The sequence below is a fragment of the Hippocampus guttulatus genome, chromosome 18 (genome assembly GCF_054856545.1).
Source record: "Hippocampus guttulatus isolate MCC_2025c chromosome 18, RoL_Hgut_1.0, whole genome shotgun sequence".
Classification (NCBI taxonomy): domain Eukaryota; kingdom Metazoa; phylum Chordata; class Actinopteri; order Syngnathiformes; family Syngnathidae; genus Hippocampus; species Hippocampus guttulatus.
The window spans coordinates 4,808,264-4,828,342 of record NC_141278.1 but is presented as its reverse complement, the minus strand read 5'-3'; the positions used below and the strand labels follow the sequence as shown (position 1 = coordinate 4,828,342).

Here is a 20,079-nt window from a genome sequence, read left to right as displayed (position 1 = left end):
TGTTTATCCTGTTGAGAGTTGCAGAGGAGCTGCTGAATTTGGACGACTACAACCTGGACTGGTTGCCAGAGAATCTACGGTACCTGCATGGAAGTCTGGTATGTAAACTATACTTTGTCAGAGAGTGTAAATGAGTTGACTTGAAATGATGCAACAAGATCGACGACAGCGTTATGATGTGTGTCAAACTGAGGCCTTAGGTGTTATTGTTTTCCAGCTCGAGGGAGGAGCACGCTTGTGTCACTGCATTCCTGCGTCACATGCCGCCACGTTAATGTTTTTCCGACAACCAAACCACCCATTCGCCTTTTTTAATATAGTAAAATAATAATTTTGTGCAAATGAAATATCACTGGCTCACAGGTTTTCTGTAGGCATTGGAACATGATAAATCCACGCATTTATTGAACGGGCAGCTGTCATGTCATCATTTCAACTGCAGGTGGATTCACCTGCCAGTCTATGGTATTTCACTGAGCCAAAACGAACGCAGATGTGCAATATTTCAATTTCATATCTCACGGTAATTAACTGCCTGAGCCACATTGTGGATACCATGCTAAAAATATATTGTATACCAGTTTTGTGGAACACTTAGACTTGCATAGCAAAGTGACATCCAGCGCATTTGTGCTGGTCTGGTACACAGGAACTTAACAGGGATATGTGTACACTTTCTCAATGTGTATATTTTAATAGCCCCCCCCCCCCCACACACACACACACACACTTTGTCACTCGTGATTGTGATTAGGATTCTGATTATTATTATTTTTGCAATATAATTTATGTGGTGGTTGCCAACCACACCAGGTCATCGGCTGTGCCGTTCCGTTTTTACAATGTCATTGTTCCTCTATCTATGCCAGCGACGTACCGTACCAGGCAGAACAATTCCAGTACTTTAAATGCTAATCCACTAGATGGCAGAATGTACAAATAACCTGATTATCTACCTGTTTGCCATTGATACAAGGGTAATAACTTTGCGCCATTGTATATGTAATAGGGGGGTGTCAGTTGAGGCAAGATTGATTTTATTCATTTATTTATTTATTTTACCAATGTAAAATCTATGCCTTTGCTTAATAACGCTTTAGAAATGTGGTGTAGTCGTTTTTCCCCCTCCCAGTGTTTCTTCCCAGTAGGGTCTTGTCCTGCCCCCTTCTGGATTTGTATTACGCCGCTAGACTTCTGCACGGTACACAGTGTGGGAGAACTGCTGGAGCAATCAAGAGACCACTGTTGATGTGCACAGGGCTGCATCTTGAACAGCAACAACAACAAAAAGAAAAGGAAACCCTTTTGCAACTTTTTTGAAGTTTTTCTTTTGCAGTTAATTTTGGTTAGTGACACGCAGCCGACCGGTCTGGTTAAAAATAAAGCTATGAGGTCAGTTTGCTGTGTGTCTACAAGCCGAGGACTCTGAAAGCTAGCAGGTGGACTTCTGACTCTGGCAAGGTAGGCCCAAAGTTTATTGTTTCCAACATACTGTTTCACTGTTCAATGTAGCTTTTTCCTTGTGCTCTTTAAATGTTTAAAAAAAAAGTCTACCTTTAACATGTTTTTGTTTGGTGCGTTATATAATCGTCCCCAAGAGGTCTTTTTTTTCTGTAGGAAGAACTACTGAAAATGTTCTCCAAGCTGAAAACAACAGCTGTTTCAAGTGGTGTCTTGCACCTATTTCACAACATGGAAAGCCAGCCAGTCAGCTTGCCCTTGTTTAAAAGTCCTCACTGGCAGTGTCATGGAGATGGCTGGCACACTTTTGACGATAGAAATAGTCACGGAGGAACGGCCTGCCAGTTGCCTAGTGAGTGCCTGGCTCAGAATCTCCGTTCTTGTTCATCCCGGAGGGGTGTCTGATGGGGTTGAGATCAACATTTACAAGTCCACGTCATCAAAATCTCTCGATAAGCTAAAATAATGAGATCCAACAAACAGTGGGGTGTCCCATTATTTTTGTAGCATAGCGTTTAAGCAAGACAGTAAATCGAGGCATAAGCAGCTTTATTGTTGTTTATTAAATGACCAGAGAAGCTTCAAATTCCTGATAGATAAGTCAAGGTAGCCATTATTAGCCAATCAGGGAAGAGAGCACCTTAGGAATTGCGATGTAAAAAAAAATATATACATATCCATAAAAAATATTGCGTTCTTCCTACTCACTAGAAAACATGCATGCTATCCACGACAGCACGAAATGTCAGCGAATGCCTTTCTGGTGTTGAAGGGGAGTCTATTACCTCTCACACAACATGCACTATTGTTCGCTTCCCAACTCAAGCCATGGGCCATTGTGAGAAGACTGGGGACGAAGAGGTGGGAAGGCGGGGGCCGGGGGGTGTTGGACTTCTCCAGAGAGGATGGAGAGCTTTCTGTTTCCTGTTTTGCGCAGCGCTCAGCTGAAAGAGCTTCCTTTTTAGAGAATCGGGCGAGAGGTCAACCTAAGTGTTTTGTTTGCACAGTAGCAGCTTCTGGTGGCACTTTTTTTTTTTAACTGCGTTGTTTTCTGCAGGTATAGCTGTGACCTCCTAAGATGCCGCTACCGCCGCCACCTCCACCACCGCCACCACCTCCTCCGCCACCCCCAAGCACTGTACCTCCACTGGTAAGAAAATATCTCTCAAGACTTTTGGAGTTTACCTGTTTGTCCCTTTCGCTTGGTTTAACCCCCTGGATGTCGTTTGCATTATTGATGACGGCTCAATTTCCTAAGCAGGTGCACAGTGTCCACGTGGTAGCTGAGTCATAGGTCATTTCTATGGTTAAAAGGTTTTCCTTCATACACCCATTCTCGGGTGGGGAACTATATTATTATGTGAGACCGCATCACACTTTGCTAAAAAATGAGTGTGATATTTATTTGTCCGTGTCACAGTTTCCAGTCGAGTCTCCTAAGGTCCAGTCTGGCGGAGGAGGCGGCAGAAGCGCCCTGCTAGCTGACATCCAGAAGGGAGCCCGACTCAAGAAAGTCACGCAGGTCAATGACCGCAGTGCCCCTGTTGTGGACAGTAAGCAAACCAACCGTACGCACCTTGTACCACTGCAAATAAGTCTAGTTTTGCATTTTGACCAATGGAAATGGCCTCACCTTGGTTCTCGAGGCTTTTAGTTGTGCGGCTCATGAGGTGCACGTGTATTTCTTTGGCCATATTTGCACGTAGGCGCGCATGTACGCACTAAAGTGTGCACTTTGGGAAGGAATGTCATGAGGTTGGAGATAAGAATGCAGGCGTAATAGGAAATTACTATCTACACATTCAAGCAGGCTTGCATTGCATGAAGTTGTAGACTATATGAATTAAATTAGTTCTTGAACTAGCTTGCCTGAGATTAAATTTTATTTTGTTGTCATCCTAAAATGTGTATTGCGTTGTATGTTCCTCCTCCCCAGAGCCCACGGCTCCAAGTGGAGATGTGTCCGGCAATGTTGGTGCCGCTCAGGGTCCACGTGGAGGTGCGGCCCCCATGGGGCCATCTTTAGGTGGGCTGTTTGCAGGGGGGTTTCCCACCCTAAGGCCGATAGGGCAACGGGACTCGGCAGGCAAGACGCCAGGTTGGTAAAATTACAGGAGGACCCCGACGCGGATTATAGATAGTTTTACTTTCTTGATCCTTGTTGGAGAAATCGAAAGTACTTTGCAACGCCAAATTCAAAGGGCATATTAGTTGTACGTCAGTCTCATCTCAGAGCAAAAATACTCTGCTCAAGTGACCTCGAGGGGCCCCCGTGGGTAGAGTGAAACTTGGAGCACTTGAAAGTCAAGCTGCCACTGTGTACACATGCAGTCGAGGATTAATTTTTCTGCGACAAAGACAATTTTTGTGTGTGTCTGTGTTCCAGTGTCCCGCTCGAGCTCATCGGCCTCCCTCAAGCCGCTGTGGAACACGCCCACTTTGGCGGACTGCGTCGGCCCCCGTCCGCTCGCCTCCTCCTCCGCCCCACCCTCGCCGACTCACGCCAGCAAACATCTTGCTCCTCTCCCCATGACCGCTCCCCCTCTGCCCACACCACCTGCCCCGCCCTCTGCTCCTCCTCCTCCACCTCCGCCGGAAGCCTTCCAGGACCGGCCCACCAACAAGCCTCCCCCTCTACCTCCCTTCCCACCCCCTCCGGCTCCATCTCAGGTCACAAAGCCCACTTGGCTTCCCATCCAGCACTACCAACACACCACTAATGCCCAACCCCTGACCCCTCCCCCTCCAACTCACAACCCTCCTTCTCTCCCTGGGGACCGCTCCTCTTGGTCCTTCTACCCACCACCGCCCTCTGTGGTCCACTTTGAACCTGCAAGGTTCCCCATCCTGCGTGACTCGAGCCCGCTCGGACCACCGCCCCCAGTGCCACCGCCCCCTCTCCCAAGCTCTTACACCCCGAGCTGTCCATCCACTCTCCCGCCACCCCCGCCCAGAATTCCTGCCGTGCCCTCGCCGGCCTTACGCTTTCTACCGCCGTCATACCCGTGCAACGCTCCGACCAGGCGACCGCCTGCTGTGCCGAGAAGTGCAGGTGGGTCCGTATCCAAACAAGAAATGATCATGATGGGCAATGAATGATCGTGACCATGAGGAGGAACATTGTAAATAACTTCCTGTCTTGTACGTGACAATGCAATGCTCAGCGAAACATTACCGGTACAACAGAAAGACACTTGGAGAGAAATGTGAGTGTGAATGTTTTGCCTATGCGATATGCGCTCCGTGATTGATTGGCAACCAGCTTACCAATTACCACTGGCAGAAAATGGATGGATTATACACAGGAGATGACATGGTCTTGTCACATGACCGAGTAGCAACAGATCCAATTGAAATGCATTTTTCATGTTCAAGATCACGTTTCTGACGACAGCCCTCTTGACGCCTCCCCTCGTGTGAGCAGGTGCTTGTCGTCTGGCTCCTCCTCCAGCTCCTCCGGCACGTTCCTCCTCCACTGAGCTGTCCGGCCGCATTCCTCCCCCTCCGCCGCCCTCCATTGTCAGGAATGGACCCCTGCACAGTCAGGGTGAGTGACTGACCAGTAACGTTTGCGTCACGATGGGGCATCCTGTTTGTGACAATGGCCTTCGAATCTTCAAGTGCTTCGAATGCTGCTTGCTCCCTTGTGCAAGTAAAATAATGATGAATTATGGAGGCCAGATTTTGGACAGAAGCCAATGACAGAATTTCATCACAAAGGCACGGGCGAATATTTGAGGAAATCCACACATTAGCCACATTTAGGTACCCTTCACTCTACTCACAGATGAATTTGCTACTGCTTATCTCGATCAGAATCCATCCATCCATCCATTTTCCGAACCGCTTAATCCTCACTAGGGTGGCGAGGGGTGCTGGAGTCTATCCCAGCCGTCTTCGGGCAGTCGGCGGGGGACACCCTGAACCGGTTGCCAGCCAATCGCTGCCAGATCAGAATTCAGTGTTTAAAATAACTCAACAAATATGCCATTAAATGTTTTTAAAACTAAAGCTAATACCGAAACTAAAGTGCTGATATGATTTATATCACAATCACCTGGCATTTGGACAAAGGGGGGGTCGACTTTTTATATCCACTTTACATAAATACTTGCATGGCAATACAGCGACGAATCTCAAACAAGACACATCTTTCCAAAAGGTACGATGAAAGGAACACCGTGTTTCGTATCTGAAAATGACAGCACAGTTGCTTCTTCACTCCATCCAGATGACTTTGAATCCAAATTCCAGTTCCACCCAAAAGAAGATTTTCCTCCTCCAGATGAATTCAAGCCTTTCCCTCGCATCTACCCCAGTAAAGAAAACAGAGGTATCGCAGCACAAGAGAGCGCTATAATTACACTCCCGTTTTCAATCTGTGATGTTTTCTTTTCACTCTCCATTCTCTCTTCACAGTAAATCCAGCTCCCCATGGGATCAGGTCACACCTCAGATGAGATTCATCCCACACAATTCCTGGATACAAAGGTTAGGAAACGCTCAACAATAAACACAAGAGCCAGGCGCTTTTGGTTCCGCGGCGGGGATATCGTTTGCGTGTTAGTTGCGCCTCCTACGACATAACGCTGACCTCTGACCTTTTCTGGAGTGGAATGTTTTGAATGCGAGTGAGAGGAGGGCCCGCCCGACTCGTCCTCATCAGCACATACGCGCAGTCTCTCGTGAATTTCTTCCAGGGGCTATTTTGGATGTGGTTTGTTTGAAGCGGTTTTGAGCAATTTGTTATCTCTACACAAAAGAAATGAGAATGATCTGCAAAAGCCGCGGTCATATTAAGCTCTTTTGGTAATGACATCCAACGCTCACACAACAGAGTTAGTATACATTGGGTTTGTTATTGTGGTAAGCGACAGTGAAATACTGTTGCGGGCTTCGCTCGCATTTCAAGTCCAATTTGATGGACGCCAATAGATCATGTGGACATATTTTTCATTGCGGACTATGACTGGACTTCTACTCTGACTACGGAAGTGCACTTGAGTACATTTTTCTCGAGATCAGGTTGGCGCTCCCCGATGTACTAACCAGACTTGTAACAACAGCGCCATCTGTTGGCCAATCACGTGATGAAATCACACTTTTCCAAGTCACTTTATTGATCACGTTGGCGAAAAGCGGCAAGTGCAACAACGTTATTTGCTTGATAGAAAATAAAAATGCAAACAACAGTCTTACTTTTTTGTTTTGTTTTTTTCAAATCGGCTTTCATTCTGTGACAAAGCGACAAAATGAGAACAGTTGCATAAATCTATCCAATCATAAATTTTATTTTTTTCAAACACTTATCCTCATTCCAGTCGCAACCAACTGTATTGAAAACGATTTGTTTTCATTCATATTTATGACAAATTTTGACACGAATAGAAGATCCCTACAGCAAAGTCACATGTGGTAGCTGACCTGGGCCAATCGGAGCAAAGTTATACGTCGGTGAACGAACGCCACACCAAAACTGGAGCTTCGTTCAGGTTCACAAATGTGTTCAGTGTCAAGCCATCCAACAAACGCACCCGAGAATGTTCCTGGCACCACAAATGAATGACAAGAACATAGATGAGAGTCTTTAAAGTTCATCGTGTTTGTACTTGTAAGTAAACTCCTTGGAGGATATGAAGCCATCTTTGTTTTCATCCTCTTTGGCAAAAATGTCTTCGACCATATTCTCATGCAGGGTGTCATTGGGAGGGTAGCCGTTACGCTCAAACTCCTTCTTGAAGTATTGTTTTACCTGCAAAACCAAAACACGGAGGGGTGGGGGCATTGTGGCGTTAAATAAAACGGACATTTCATTAGGTACACCAAGGCAAGAGTTGTTTGTCGTACTTTAATGTTGGTCACAAATGTTGAACTCGGATTTTTACTTGGTGTAAAAGTATGAAAATTATTGCATTGGAGGAGCAAAATATTTGGGTGTAGTACTGTTGAACAATTTTAAAATACCTTTAAAAAATGTCAAAAAATAATTGTCTTTGTCAAAGCAGAATTTTGCGACATTGCGCCGATACAAATTATTTGTCCGGGAAGTATATTTGGTATTTATCGACTAGTACATGGAAAGCTCTCTTGTGCTGAGTATACTACATAGCGCATTGAAAACATGCATCCGATCGAGAGGAACTGCGCGTTTGTTTCAAAGGGTTGAATAGCTTCACCTCGGACTTGGAAAGCTTCCAGTCGTCATTGAGGTCCATCTCCTGGAACGACTCGTGCGACCTCGGGCCGTTTCTGATCTCGAGCAACTCAACGATGAAGGTCAAGGTGCTTTCAGGGGGGATTTTACCTAAAGCACGGACGGGACGGAATCAGAGTAAGAGCTGGGGGGAAAAAAAGACAACAAGCTTGATAACCATTAAAGAGTAGCTACGGGTTAGTTCAAAGAAAGAAAAATAGAAAGTCTTCATTGTTGCATTTTTGTGAATCATAAATTGTTATTGCTGAGTGAGCTTACCGGGACACGGTTTAGTATCGTTCACATGCCTCCGCGGTAAGAAAATAAAACTGACTGAATCCTTCAATCAGTATGGAAGTCCTAAAGAGTCATTTAGAACAGCAGAGGTTTACATGCAAGATTAAAAAAAACCATGCCATGCCAAACAAAGTAAGAAGGTAGGACATACACTTAAAACAGGTAGATGCTCGGCTATACCTTTGCCTTCTTTGCCGTAGGCCAAAGCTGGAGGTACGATCAACTTTCTTTTCTCTCCTGCACACATTTTCTGGAGACCTTGGTCCCAGCCTTTGATCACCTCCCTGATGCCCAAAATGAACCACATTGCCAGTTTGTCACCCTCAGTAGGATCACCACGACTGTAGACGCACACAGGAAAAAAAAAAAAAAAAAAGTGTCACTCATTTGGTACCAGAGGCGGCAAAATTCCAACACACTTGACGACACACCTTATACTACTACTACTACCAACCTGTCATGAAACATGGTACCGTTCTCGAAGTAGCCTTGATGGTGCACCAGCATCATGTCTCCATACTTGGATTTACGATGACAGAGGAAAGGTTTGTGCAGGACTTCTATCTTGACCTCCGCCTCGGGCAGAGCTCCGCCGCAGACGGCGGCCACCAGGGAGGAGCACAACCAGCTCAGCAGCGGCAGCAGCAGCATTGCCTCTTGGCGTACGAGACCAAACGCCGGTGTGGAAATACGCGAAATGGAACGTCAATACGCACAGGTTTGAGAGGCCAGCGGATCGCGGATACTTCGACGTGGCAGTGACGTTGCTCGGTCAGCGCCGCTGCAGAAAGTGCGCGTCTGATTGGCCGGTTTCGCTTCGCAAACTCCGCCCACATGGACCGTCCCAAACGTCATTTTAAACTCTCATCAGTTTTCGTATTTGTCAGCAATAAAAATGGTCTTGTCTGTTACCCGAATTAAATGCAAAAATTAAAAGATTCAAAACTGCCATCATTTTGTGCAGTTGCTACAAAATCTGTACAATGAGGCTGTTTAATTGATCGATTTGTGTTTACCAGAACGGACTTTAAAATAACCATTGTTTTGTTTTTTTATCGAGAAAAAAATAATGGTGAGTATTTTGAACTGTGAAACTGCTTATGCCATAAATGTGTATCTTTATATGTACAGTATGCGTTTGTTTTTGTTGGCAGTTGACTTTTTTCCGGTGTGGGCGGGGCTTGGGTAGAAAAGCAGCTCTCTGCGGAAGACGCCTGAACTTTCCCTTGTGTTTGCAGGTTTTCGAGCTGGTGGCAGTCCAGCTTGTGCCTCGTTGGATATTTTTGTGCTCTTGTAAATCGTGCCTCGATGGAAGTGTGGCAAGATGCTGGATGAAAGGCGGAAGAAGTCCCACTTGCAGTTTGGTGGAGTCTCAAAACTGAAGAGAAAAACAGCATTGGAACGATCATACACACTAAATTTGTGGATCAGAAGTCATGGTCAGAGGTGGTCAAACGGTACCTTGACACAGGTGCAAGATCTACAACTGCGAAAACAAGCAACCCCCCCCCCCCCCCCAGACATTTGGCCTTTCATCTGAAACATTGATACGGGATTAATCATCCATTTATTAATGTCACAGGCTATTAATCGTTAAACATTTTTAAAAGATCTGTCATTCGTTGATTTTCTTGCCTCAGGTCAAAGTTGACCCGATAAATATGTGTATGGAAAATGAAGCGTGTGTAAAGGTTAATGTGTCGCTTTTATTTATTTATTATTATTTATTTTTTTAATATCCAGTCCGACAGTGTTTGGCATGCTACTCTATTGCTCTTTTAATTTTTCATCAAAAAGTTCAAACTTTGGCTACTCTATTGACAGCTCGGTTTAAACACGTTGTCATGCAATAGCACAGCATTTCACCTTCGAAATAGAGGATTTCTCATATATTGCACATGTTTAAAGCATTCCGCATTCCGTGGTAGCAATATAATTTTCTTCTCGTTAAAAAAGATGCTCCGCATGTATCCGTGATAACAGTCAGCAAGTCATTCCATCCAATCATTGAAGTGTTTCCCTTCGTAGCAGGTTTAGCGAGAAGCAGATCCCCGAGGCCAACAAAATGATCCACAGCCGATCCAAAAGCGGATTCCCGTTCGTCATCTCATGGCACAGAGCAGAAGGGACTCCTGTTGGCGCTCTCTCAGTCCATCAGGTAATAATCGGGGACATGAGGTGAGACTTCAAGTGAAATCTGAGGTGGGACCCCCCCACTTTGAATGATGAAGACGAGCTGCAAACGTTTGCACCTTGCGTTCCGTTCAGGTGAAGTACTTGCAGACGGTGGAGTCGATGACGCAGGCCTCGGTGCACCTGAGCTGGCCAAAGGATCTGCGGCAGAGACGGAGGAGGATGTTAAGCAAGTGCAACTCACTGGTAAGCGCATTCAAATTCGGATTTTTATTTTTTATTTTTTTAGGTACTGTAGATATTCTTTCAGATTGATGAGAGTAGTGCAATTTCAAGTTCTATTAAACCTGACATCCAAACAATAAGAGGCGCCACTCTGACCTCGCCGTCTCTGATCTTACCCAGGAAGATAGGATTTGCACGTCTGATAGCCAAAGTCTTTTCCATCGCACTCCTCCATGCCTTCATGTCGATAACCGTCTCCACAATAGGCCCATTTGCAGTCTGGACTCAGAACATAAGGCAGCAAAATGGCACCGAGCCAATGCGGGGAGGGGAGGTGGGAGAGAGAGGGCTGGTGTCAGCGCCAGAGTAGCATTTTGCAACTAATTTAATCAAAGAGTAAGGCAGAAGGTATTGAAAGCATACTTTGGGAAAAGAACGTGAAGGATGCTTTTTTGGGGGGATTGGAAAGCAGCTTAGCATCCTCACACAGAGATACTGAAAGTACTTTGTAAATGTCCCGCAATGTGTACACATACGACTCACTCAGACAGGAATCGGTGACAATTTGGTTTCCATCATCACATTCCTCTCCATCCTCTGGCTGCACTTTCCCATCCCCGCACACGCCGGCTCTGTTCTCGGTGGACTGAAACTGCTGGAAGGGCTGCAAGAGGAACACGAAAGCAAGCGTGAAGCAAATATTCCCGATTCACTCCAAAATATGACTCGCCTGTATGAGCTTCCATCCGTCTTCATCTCGAAAATAAAGTGCCTTCTGATCCTTCCTGAATGCGATCGCCTGATCCAGATGGAGACGGCCCAGCTCCTCCTCGTTGCTCACGACAAATATCTGAACGCGTTTGAATTCAAAATAACTCCATAAATAACAAAGGGTGATGGGATACAATGAAATTCTCTTCAAATTAGGAATGGAGCTCTTTTGTGCCCATATGGTCTTACGGCGGGGACTTGATTGGGGCTCTCCTCATGTGCGTCGCTTCCAGGAGGAGCATTGTTCGCTACAAGGAAAGTGTCACACTCACAGCGGCCGGGTGGGCCCGGAAGACCCTTCTCACCCTTTTCCCCGGCTAGATAGAGACCTGCGAGGTGCACAGCCGTGGATGAACACCAAACATTGTGGTAAGTGTGCAACTACCGGATGCGTGACAGCTAACCGGGTGCCCGTGGTCCAGGTGGACCGAGGGGGCCGTTTGGACCCGGTGGCCCAGGTTTGCCCATAAGTCCCGAAGCTCCAGTTTGTCCCATTTCCCCCTATAAGAATCAAATGTTGGATAAAGTACGTGTAGTATGTGTGTAAATAACTCCCAAATCACGACTCGTATTTTCACCTGCTTGCCTCTCTTCCCAGGTCGCCCAGTGGGTCCTCTTTTGCCCGGGACGCCTGGCTCTCCCTTTGGTCCTTGTTCTCCCTGTGAGAAGAGTAGGTAGGTGTCGGTGAATATTGAGTGAAATCCCCCCCCCCCCCCCCCCCCGCTTTATTTGCGTTTCGTTACTGACCTTCTGACCCAGCATCCCCAGCAAACCGGTGGTGCCCTAAATTGTGAGCCAATGTGAAAAATAATTGCCTCATCAAATGACATAAAAATACTATTTGTCTGTGCAAGAAAAAAAAAAACGTCTTACTTTATCACCTTTTAATCCCGGTATACCTGGGTTTCCACTGTCCCCCTTTTTCACAATTTAAAAAAATTGGTCAGATATAATAATTGTTAATGTGAATACAATTAAGAAACTCTTATTTGTTTCATCATTGAGAAAAACGGGAGATTTTTGTATATCAATTAAAAACATACCTTCTCTCCCCTGTAACCAGTCATCCCCTATAAGAAATTGAAAAACAATCAAAGTAACAATGAAAAATCGATTCTGAAAAGACCACTGCGGTGTTCACCTTCATTCCTGGGGGTCCCCTCAATCCTGGTAGTCCCATGAGCCCCGGGTCTCCTTTTTCACCCTCAAAACAAACATGATAGCAATTTTATATATATACTGTATATATATATATATATATTTTCCCCCCTCCCATCACCGGCCTTGTGCGATTCACATCAAAATGCCATCAGCATTTATTGAGGTTGATAAAAGAAATTGTCGACGGGAGGTTGCACATGGATGAACGACAAACCGACAGTGATGAGCACACGCCACCTACCATGGCTCCCTGTGGACCAGGCCATCCTGGCAGTCCTTGTTTCCCTGGAAGCCCCGGCGCTCCAGTGCGGCCCTTCAAAAAAAAGGCAGATGATAACCTTGTGTTCATAAACGCCTGGAAATAATAGTTTGACCTTCTACGATTCCTTCATCAGATAGAACAGATGACTACGCTAGCTAGAAGCGCACCCCTGAGGTTTGTGGATTATGCTTCGTTGCAGCCAGGAGAGCTGGTATTGGGGGGGGGGGGGGGGTTCTGGATACGTGTCATTAAAACGAACAGCGAGAGGTGATTTATCATTGAGGCGAGTGTAAAAAGCACTTAGGGAGATTACGGAGAAGAAGTGATTTGCTCAGCAGGACCTGGAGTCCAGTACCCGTACGGTCGGAGAATGGATTCAGGCCAAGAAAACTGAAAGAGGTCAAAAAGAAAAATGTATCGAGCTGAGGGGAGGGGGGTGGAGAAACGAGACTCCAACCCACGTGGTCCAATGTTGCGCGACATGTTTAAATAGCTGCAAACTATGTTGGTCTTCTTCTTAGGACAACATAGGAGGAGAAATCCACTTCCAAGGGCGAGCAAGATGGATCAGGAAGAGATCAGCCGATTACTTACGGAAAGTAAGAAGTGGCTCACCTTTGACCCCGGACGCCCAATTTCTCCCTGAGAAGCACAAACGAGGGCGAGAAGAGATTTTGCTCTCATGAGAGTAACCGCAGACGTGCATCAAGAAGTGACACAAGTGGACCAGAAAATGCACCTTTTCCCCTTTTGGTCCTCTTATGCCAGGTAATCCAATGTCACCCTGAAAGATGACATGACATTTATGGACGGATATTCGCACGTGTCTACTTAATTTTTAGGTGGGCAAGGGGCCTCCCCACCTCTGGGCCACGGGGTCCTGGTGCTCCTGGAGGACCAGCTGGGCAACCCGGGTGTTCATTTTGCTGCTCCTCTCCTCGAAACACTGCTGGCACTGACGTGCTGCCACCGTCCTAAAAACGGGAAAGCGTCACATGAAGCCTTTCATGCACCCTGTATGTTTGAAAATCCTCGGGGGGGGGGGGGGGGGGGGGTTAAATCCTCGCATGCAAATGTGTTGGTCAGTGTGTGTGTGTGTGTGGGGGGGGGCAGTTACAGGTTTGCCTTGCTTCCAGAGCTGAGGTGGTGGCGGCGGGTAGAGTGGAGGAGGAGGTGGCGACGTCAGACAACAGGGCTGAAACTTGATTGGTTTATCCAGCAAGGTGACGACTGCGAGGAAAACGTGGAAGTCATGTTTCGCACGGCAATTTGGGTCATCAGGACACACACGTGTTCGAACGTCCTACCCGAGTGAGGCGTGAAGAATCTGTCCATGAAGGAGTGATGGGAGAAAGCCCAAGCGGGGCTGACAAGTATGTGCAAAGACACTGCAACTGTTACGAAATCCATTCTTAGGGTGTCGTCTACCCTTGAAAAAGATAACACAAAGTGACACATTTAGAAGCAAGTTACCACTTAAGAATTTGGATCAAATTTGAACCGTTTTGTCACGTGACAGCAATAAAAATCATAGATGACTCTAAATAAATTTCAAGGCAACAAACTTAGAGACGTTTTAGTTGGGCAATTTGCTGGCTTTGTTGTGCTCCCTAACATATGTCAATAATCTATATTATATTCCCCCCCCCCCAATACAAAATTTCCCCAACACTTGAAGCTTGAAACTGTTTATGAACTATTGCCATGTAGCAAAATACAAATATACACACATCAATGGACTTGATCGAGCGATATTAAAGATAATCAAAGACAAATAAAGTATTCATTAATGTTCAAGCTATTTAAAAGGTTCGGAGTTCATCATTTGATGTAGACAACTACAATGAGGATATTCTTGTGCCATGTCCCCCCCAAAAAATATAATAATAATAATAATAATCAACATATGTGATCAACAATGAAATCCGTGGTTGCATAATTTACCAGGTGCACTTTCTAATGCACATTAAGTACAGTAGTTTATGTTAACGTGCAATTTCTGTCAGCTTCATTCAAACTTTGCAACGCATTACATTCCTGAACTGCTGCGCACTTGACTAGACGTTGCACGTGCACTGAGACACGTGACATACACCGTAGACGTAAACGTGAACGTGTTGCAGCTCCGATGCAGTAGAGGCAAGTGCGCGCTGCGTCCACGTGTCTCTTTGCCTCAAAATTAGATATGGATCGAATCACCGGGGTCGACTCCGAATGATTTCAATGCAGGCTCACTCGTCCAGACATCATCCACAATGACGCAAGAGGTTGAGCCAGAAAGATGCTGCACCGGAGCAATTGCTTCGCTGACGTTATTATATTAAATGCATCATTTTAACACGTCGCAATTTCACGTTCTTTCTTACCGTCCACTGCAAAAAAAAAAAAAAAAAAGGTAGACACGCTGCCTGTAGAAAAGAGACTTGTCAAAGCAAAGAATTTTGATCGAGCGAAGGGTAAGCTTGCTGCTTGCCGTCGTTGCAAAAAGCGTGATTTTCTCTTCTGGGGGTGGGGAAATGTGTCCAGTCGAGGTTAGTGCTGAGTGGTGGTGGGCAGAGCTCAATCCGAGTGGCTACGCGAACCCGACTGAAGTGACACATTGAGGATGCGACTGGCACGAATGGCAATCTGCGATGCGGCCGGTGTCTTCGGGTGGGAAATGGCACCACCTGCTGGACGTTTTAGTCCACGCAAGCCTTACTGCTGAGCAGTCCAATTTTAAAGTTTTTAATAGATATTAGAATACAGGTTTAGGGTAAGCAATAATCATTAAGCTATTTGCATCATGAACTACTTATCTCTATTTTTAATGTGATCAAATATTTTACTTTCTGTCGTAAATCAATATAACTCAAATGGGTTTTCCACGATATTCTGTTTTATTGAGAGGCACCTGTATTGTATTATGCCACTCTCTTGTGACTCTCTAACTATAATGTCGTGTAATTCTACGCCACCGCAAACGAACCATAATATCGACCATACTGTTCATTCAATGCTGACAGTGTCAATCAAACGTGTACCTAATGTTGTGACCAGTGAGAGGACCTCCCATGTTAAAAGGAAAAAAAAACCAATCTACACGGTTATTACTCGCCCGCCTTTCCAAATGTATGAATCTGTCATTCTTATTTTTGAAAGTTTCAAATAGCAATAGCGAAATGTGTCATGTTAGTCCACGTCACATTCAGGAGTAATTAGCAGACTGTTGAGGAGTAGAAAACAAATCGAGGGGAAGAAACACTTTTTATCAGACTTCAACAGAACACTTTATTGCATTGCAAATTATTTGACTTAACTCAATTCATTGAAAATTAAGTCCATCATTTATTATCTGTGTACGTAATAGGGATTGGACCCGGTTACAGAACTGCATGTTTCATAAAGCCGAGCATGAATTTAAAAAACGGTTACATTTTTGTGACAAACTGTTTCACACAATTGCATTTTGCTCATTTAACACAAGAACATAAACTTGATACCCCATCAACATGGTTTTTTGTTGTTCTTGATGAAATTTAGCTTGCCTTGCATTTATCTTGTCTGTGTCTAAAGTATCAATGCATACAAATAAATAAGGACATGCAGCCTCAACAAATGGAACAAAGAAGAAAGAAAGAGGCCTTCAAGCAATAAAACAGATTTAGAAAAAACAACAACAACAGAAAATGTGTTCAAGTAGCAATTTATGCAAGAAGAAACAAAAGCGCAAAGGGTTTGAAGTCTGGAAGTACTGTAAACATCTTGAAGATAGACACCTGAGGAACTCTGCCCCTTTGTAAAGTTTCATTCAAAAGTATGAAATAACTGATGACAGAGAGGAAGTAGTTTAATATTGCAGTTCAACACAATCTCTATCAAACTGATGTCCACAGCTATAGAATACAAGCACAACTCTTGTGTGTCTATTTGGGCGAAGTGGCATCCTTTAAATATGCAATGATATCCTGCCTTTCTTTTTTCTTTCTCAGACCGCTGAAAATCATCTTGGTTCCGGGAATATATTTCTTTGGGTTTTCAAGGTAGACCATCAGAGTCTCTTCACTCCATATAATCCCTAGAAAAACAATCACACGCGTTCCTTTACACGCTGGTCATGAAAAGTATGCGTAATCAAGTTTTGCAACAAGAGCCGCTCTGCCTGTTCAGACCTGCAACGCTGAAGACGGTCACGCATGCTAAAAAAGAAATTTAAAAACACTTCTTCCCACTGCTCAAAGTATTGCTGTACATTGAACAATCAGGAGAGGTCTTACCTTTGTCAATATTTGCCTGTGTATAAGAAAACCCGGGCGCTTGTCCTGTCTTCCTGCCAAACAGACCCCACAGGTTCGGCCCCACTTTGTGTTTTCCTCCTTCCTCCACAGTGTGACACTGGGCACATTTCAATACAAACACCTTCTTCCCTTTCGCCGCGTCCCCCATAGCCGCACTGGGACGAGAGCAAGTTACATTAAGTTACACATTTTTTCTTTGTGTGTGTGTGTGCGTGAGATGTATAAAATCACAAAAAAATAAAAATACACCTAGGTAACAATTACTGGTTACTAGTTGAGATAATATTGTGAGTTCTTCTTTATAATATTCATTAGCTGTCCACACATGGATATACATTGGAACCAATATGTACTTTGTACGTGACATTTGGGTATGTTTGTGTATATGTATATAATGCGCACAAAAGTTAAACAGAAAACAATATTCGGTAAACAAGAGTAAAAATCCTTACCTTTCTCTTCGCAGCCTGAACTTCTTGACAGAAGTGGCACCACCCGTCTCAAATTGCAAGTCTTTTTTTTTTTTCTGACGTTATCCAACCCTCCAAAACTAACCGTCTCATATTTCAGGAGAGTGTCTGTCAGGTTGACTCGGCCAGGTGAAAGTTCATTTTAAATTAATACTACTGCTACTACTAATAAAAAAACATGATTAATAATACATTATTTTACAAAGTCACTACCGGTAATTATTTACCCGTTTCAAATCGAAGCTCTTCCGCATTATTATGACGTCATATTTGGGGACTTGCCACCTGTCTGTTGCCGGCGGCATGCGATCTAGCTTGAGGCGTTCTGGGGCGATGGTGGATATGTGGTTACATTGGAAGTAAGTTTCCAAGCCAATTACATCGATTTTTAAGTGAAAAGAACCTGCGCAACATGTTCAAGTGCAAACCGTCTCAGAAGAAGTTGGCTGTCTCCCGTTAATTCGGGGGATGTTCGACAAACACAAAATGCTACAAAGTTAGCGAGCAAATTTAACTTGCTACAAATAAAACACTTTGCCTGACAAAAAAAGGGAAAATAAACACGTTTACTGGACTATTCTGTCTATGTCGCAAGAAGGAAGTACCTGTACATCCAGTTGTGTACCTAACACTACCCAAGCGCTATTGTTATATTTTGCAGCATTATTTTTATTAACCAGCAGAGGGAAGCAAAAGCAACTATTTTCGAAGGCATCAACGGATGGTTCATATGAATGAAAATAGGCCATAACAAATAAATAAATAAAACATACAACTGCAATTGTGCCTCAGTCATCAACGCCTGCAAAAAAAAAGTATTTCAGACCTTTATACTGTTATCAACTTTATTTATATCACAATGATATAAGTTTACCTAGAGCCTCTTGCTATGATTTAATGTTTACACTTGCACTAAAACTCTGCATAGATTTACATGATTTGTTGGAGTCTTTTTGTCTGCATCTCCATTTCTTTAAAACTCAAGTGAAACTCTTCAAACCTGTAGGGAAAAAGTCATTCGTTAATGTGTATATAGGTTTACAGTATATACGCTAAAAGGAACACAGATTCAAAATAACATTCAAACAGACCTTTAAGTTAAGACCAAATATTTTCAAACATGTTATTTAGACTAAATTGAGTTGGCTGGTTCATATAATAAATGATGATATAAATGTTTGCTTTCACGAAAAGTGCATCTCTTACAAATTCTGCCTGGGTTTGTAAACTAATGAGCAGAATGTTTTCCACGAGTCAGAAAGTGCTGGATATAAACATTCTTTTTTAACAGAAAAATGTGATGAATAGCCTTTAGGTTTTCCTACCATTGCAAGTCTGTTTCCCACAACTTGGCTCTGGTTAATGTTTCGAAGAAGCCTCCAACACAGAATGTTTCTTGTCCATCTTTGACGTGCTTCTGGATTCAGAATCTCTCCGACACACTTGGCACATTTTGGGATCACCTCCCAGGATCTTCCAAACCTTTGGGGCTTGTTGGGAGGTGACTTTGCATCATCAGGAATACTTTGCCTACCAAAGCGTTGGGGCATGTTTTTGAGCAGGTGGAGGGGTTTTGCATCAGGAGGGTGGAGCCCAACAGCGGCAGGGAGGCTCGTTTCGCTTGTGGTCGGGACCACATCTATTTTGAAGTGCTCTAAGTCTAAACTCCTCAACGCTTCACTTTTTTTCTGTGGACATGAAAAAACAAAAAAAACAAAAAAGATTTATTTGGGTTGGTTTCAAAATGTTTCATCTTAAGACTCAAATTACAATTTGAGTTCCTGTTCCAGTCTCTCTGTATTTCTGTTGCAACTGTCAAGTAAACAACTTCAGCCTTTATTTCATTGAATCATAATTTTTTTTTTTTAATCTGACGAACATACGGTGATAAAAAATGTATCCTGGGCCGATGAAGCCAAGATCGAAATTGTGGTCCGTCATTGCAAATTGTTTTCTTGGAATCAGCAGAGGGAATCATGAACAGTGTGAAAATGTAGTTAGTGTAAGAAGAGAAACACCAGGCTTGTGCTACAAGGAAGGGGACTTAATTGATGTATCCATCATGGAAATGATTACTTGTTGTTTTCCCGCACGTTCATAATTTAACACGACACAAATAAACAAGCGCCGTATCACAAACGCAATATGTGATGTGTGATATTCTTACCTGATTATGTGTCTGCATCCTTCCAGTGTGCCATCGCTGATTGCACCTCTGCGGGTCTTTGCCACAGCAGCTGGATTTCCTACTGACCTTTGGGTTGGATGCGGTCTCGGTGTCAAAACCTCCCAGCATCAAGAGAAGTGACAGTAAGATTCCCGTCATCATCTTCACCCTTGCAGACGTCAATTCCACCTCTCTAATTTCTCACTGACCGCCACTGACCTCTGTTAATAAAGGCCACTGACGAAACACGTCACCCGCTCAAAATGACATGCGGAAGCCTCATTTCAACTCAACGCATTCTTGAACGACGACTCATCCGGCGAGGATGATATCAAAGAACGGTATTTGAATGTCCTAATTGGGCTGATGAATGAACTCGGTGGCCTTTATTAATGTGCTGTCATATAGAGGTAGATCATACCTGAGAGACCTGTTTGAAGGGTGAGAATTGTTTGGGGAGCTTCCTAATTAAAAAACATTTGTATTTGGAGGAACGAACAATTAATTAAATATAAATCTACCTCGTAATGTAGTACCGTATAGTGCAATTTTCAAATCGCAAAGGCTGCAAAAAAAAAAAGTGTATATACTATGTATATATATATATATGTGTATGTATTTATGTGTAGGGGTATATACAGTATGTGTGACTGGAAGAGTCA

The 20,079-nt window shown here is 44.1% G+C and overlaps 5 protein-coding genes across 8 annotated transcripts; 1 reads left to right on the top strand and 4 right to left on the bottom strand.

The window, feature by feature from the left end:
* The first annotated feature begins 77 nt into the window (after positions 1 to 77).
* Positions 78 to 15,993, top strand: wipf3 (WAS/WASL interacting protein family member 3). 3 transcript variants are annotated; one of them, XR_015103632.1, is made up of 16 exons: positions 78 to 1,461; positions 2,519 to 2,611; positions 2,882 to 3,014; positions 3,398 to 3,559; positions 3,848 to 4,513; positions 4,886 to 5,008; positions 5,693 to 5,794; positions 5,881 to 5,952; positions 8,507 to 9,408; positions 9,980 to 10,109; positions 10,220 to 10,330; positions 11,314 to 11,449; positions 11,679 to 11,754; positions 13,025 to 13,271; positions 13,346 to 13,519; positions 13,617 to 15,993. XR_015103632.1 is itself a non-coding variant. In XM_086136082.1 (8 exons), the coding sequence occupies exons 2-8, from the start codon at positions 2,540 to 2,542 to the stop codon at positions 5,919 to 5,921; spliced, it is 1,299 nt and encodes a 432-aa protein (XP_085992208.1). In that variant the 5' UTR covers positions 78 to 1,461; positions 2,519 to 2,539; the 3' UTR covers positions 5,922 to 6,659. The 3 variants fall into 3 exon arrangements, 2 of the variants coding, with proteins under 2 accessions (XP_085992208.1, XP_085992209.1); XM_086136082.1 differs by lacking the exons at positions 8,507 to 9,408; positions 9,980 to 10,109; positions 10,220 to 10,330; ... (3 more) ...; positions 13,346 to 13,519; positions 13,617 to 15,993 and having other exon boundaries at positions 5,881 to 6,659; XM_086136083.1 differs by lacking the exons at positions 78 to 1,461; positions 8,507 to 9,408; positions 9,980 to 10,109; ... (4 more) ...; positions 13,346 to 13,519; positions 13,617 to 15,993 and adding an exon at positions 1,490 to 1,813 and having other exon boundaries at positions 5,881 to 6,659.
* LOC147190737 (peptidyl-prolyl cis-trans isomerase FKBP14-like) lies at positions 6,724 to 8,602 on the bottom strand. 2 transcript variants are annotated; one of them, XM_086136084.1, is made up of 4 exons: positions 8,406 to 8,602; positions 8,132 to 8,292; positions 7,638 to 7,765; positions 6,724 to 7,213 (listed from the first exon to the last, which is right to left on the bottom strand). In XM_086136084.1, exons 1-4 carry the CDS (start codon positions 8,600 to 8,602, stop codon positions 7,049 to 7,051), a joined length of 651 nt encoding a protein of 216 aa, XP_085992210.1. In that variant the 3' UTR covers positions 6,724 to 7,048. The 2 variants fall into 2 exon arrangements, with proteins under 2 accessions (XP_085992210.1, XP_085992211.1); XM_086136085.1 differs by having other exon boundaries at positions 8,132 to 8,235.
* Positions 9,500 to 13,961, bottom strand: LOC147190736 (uncharacterized). The gene is made up of 17 exons (XM_086136080.1): positions 13,811 to 13,961; positions 13,621 to 13,733; positions 13,367 to 13,477; positions 13,243 to 13,287; positions 13,119 to 13,145; positions 12,483 to 12,554; positions 12,222 to 12,284; positions 12,124 to 12,150; positions 11,954 to 11,998; positions 11,828 to 11,863; positions 11,659 to 11,739; positions 11,485 to 11,581; positions 11,270 to 11,409; positions 11,040 to 11,159; positions 10,853 to 10,973; positions 10,486 to 10,588; positions 9,500 to 10,285 (listed from the first exon to the last, which is right to left on the bottom strand). Exons 1-17 carry the CDS (start codon positions 13,959 to 13,961, stop codon positions 10,216 to 10,218), a joined length of 1,422 nt encoding a protein of 473 aa, XP_085992206.1. The 3' UTR covers positions 9,500 to 10,215.
* Positions 15,994 to 16,314: 321 nt separating the features above from the next.
* On the bottom strand, positions 16,315 to 17,477 carry LOC147190734 (cytochrome c iso-1/iso-2-like). Its single transcript, XM_086136088.1, has 3 exons — positions 17,233 to 17,477; positions 16,760 to 16,935; positions 16,315 to 16,560 (listed from the first exon to the last, which is right to left on the bottom strand). The coding sequence occupies exons 2-3, from the start codon at positions 16,926 to 16,928 to the stop codon at positions 16,409 to 16,411; spliced, it is 321 nt and encodes a 106-aa protein (XP_085992214.1). The 5' UTR covers positions 16,929 to 16,935; positions 17,233 to 17,477; the 3' UTR covers positions 16,315 to 16,408.
* Positions 17,478 to 18,485: 1,008 nt separating this feature from the next.
* On the bottom strand, positions 18,486 to 19,579 carry npvf (neuropeptide VF precursor). Its single transcript, XM_086136086.1, is given in 3 exon segments — positions 18,486 to 18,616; positions 18,618 to 18,938; positions 19,418 to 19,579. Coding segments are annotated over 3 exon segments (528 nt in total). The 3' UTR covers positions 18,486 to 18,571.
* Between the last annotated feature and the right edge of the window lie 500 nt (positions 19,580 to 20,079).

Excerpts from the sequence above, each read along its gene's own strand:
- wipf3 (XM_086136082.1), top strand. The coding sequence starts at position 2,540 with ATGCCGCTACCGCCGCCACCTCCACCACCGCCACCACCTCCTCCGCCA. Across the intron at positions 2,612-2,881 it reads CAAGCACTGTACCTCCACTG|TTTCCAGTCGAGTCTCCTAA; the intron begins GTAAGAAAATAT and ends TCCGTGTCACAG. Across the intron at positions 5,009-5,692 it reads TGGACCCCTGCACAGTCAGG|ATGACTTTGAATCCAAATTC; the intron begins GTGAGTGACTGA and ends CACTCCATCCAG.
- LOC147190737 (XM_086136084.1), bottom strand. The coding sequence starts at position 8,602 with ATGCTGCTGCTGCCGCTGCTGAGCTGGTTGTGCTCCTCCCTGGTGGCC. Across the intron at positions 7,766-8,131 it reads CTACGGCAAAGAAGGCAAAG|GTAAAATCCCCCCTGAAAGC; the intron begins GTATAGCCGAGC and ends TCCGTGCTTTAG. Across the intron at positions 7,214-7,637 it reads GGAAGCTTTCCAAGTCCGAG|GTAAAACAATACTTCAAGAA; the intron begins GTGAAGCTATTC and ends TTGGTTTTGCAG.
- LOC147190736 (XM_086136080.1), bottom strand. The coding sequence starts at position 13,961 with ATGTGTCACTTTGTGTTATCTTTTTCAAGGGTAGACGACACCCTAAGA. Across the intron at positions 10,974-11,039 it reads ACGGATGGAAGCTCATACAG|CCCTTCCAGCAGTTTCAGTC; the intron begins GCGAGTCATATT and ends TTCCTCTTGCAG. Across the intron at positions 10,286-10,485 it reads TGCAAATCCTATCTTCCTGG|ATCCTTTGGCCAGCTCAGGT; the intron begins GTAAGATCAGAG and ends TCTCTGCCGCAG.
- LOC147190734 (XM_086136088.1), bottom strand. The coding sequence starts at position 16,928 with ATGGGGGACGCGGCGAAAGGGAAGAAGGTGTTTGTATTGAAATGTGCC. Across the intron at positions 16,561-16,759 it reads ACAGGCAAATATTGACAAAG|GGATTATATGGAGTGAAGAG; the intron begins GTAAGACCTCTC and ends TTGTTTTTCTAG.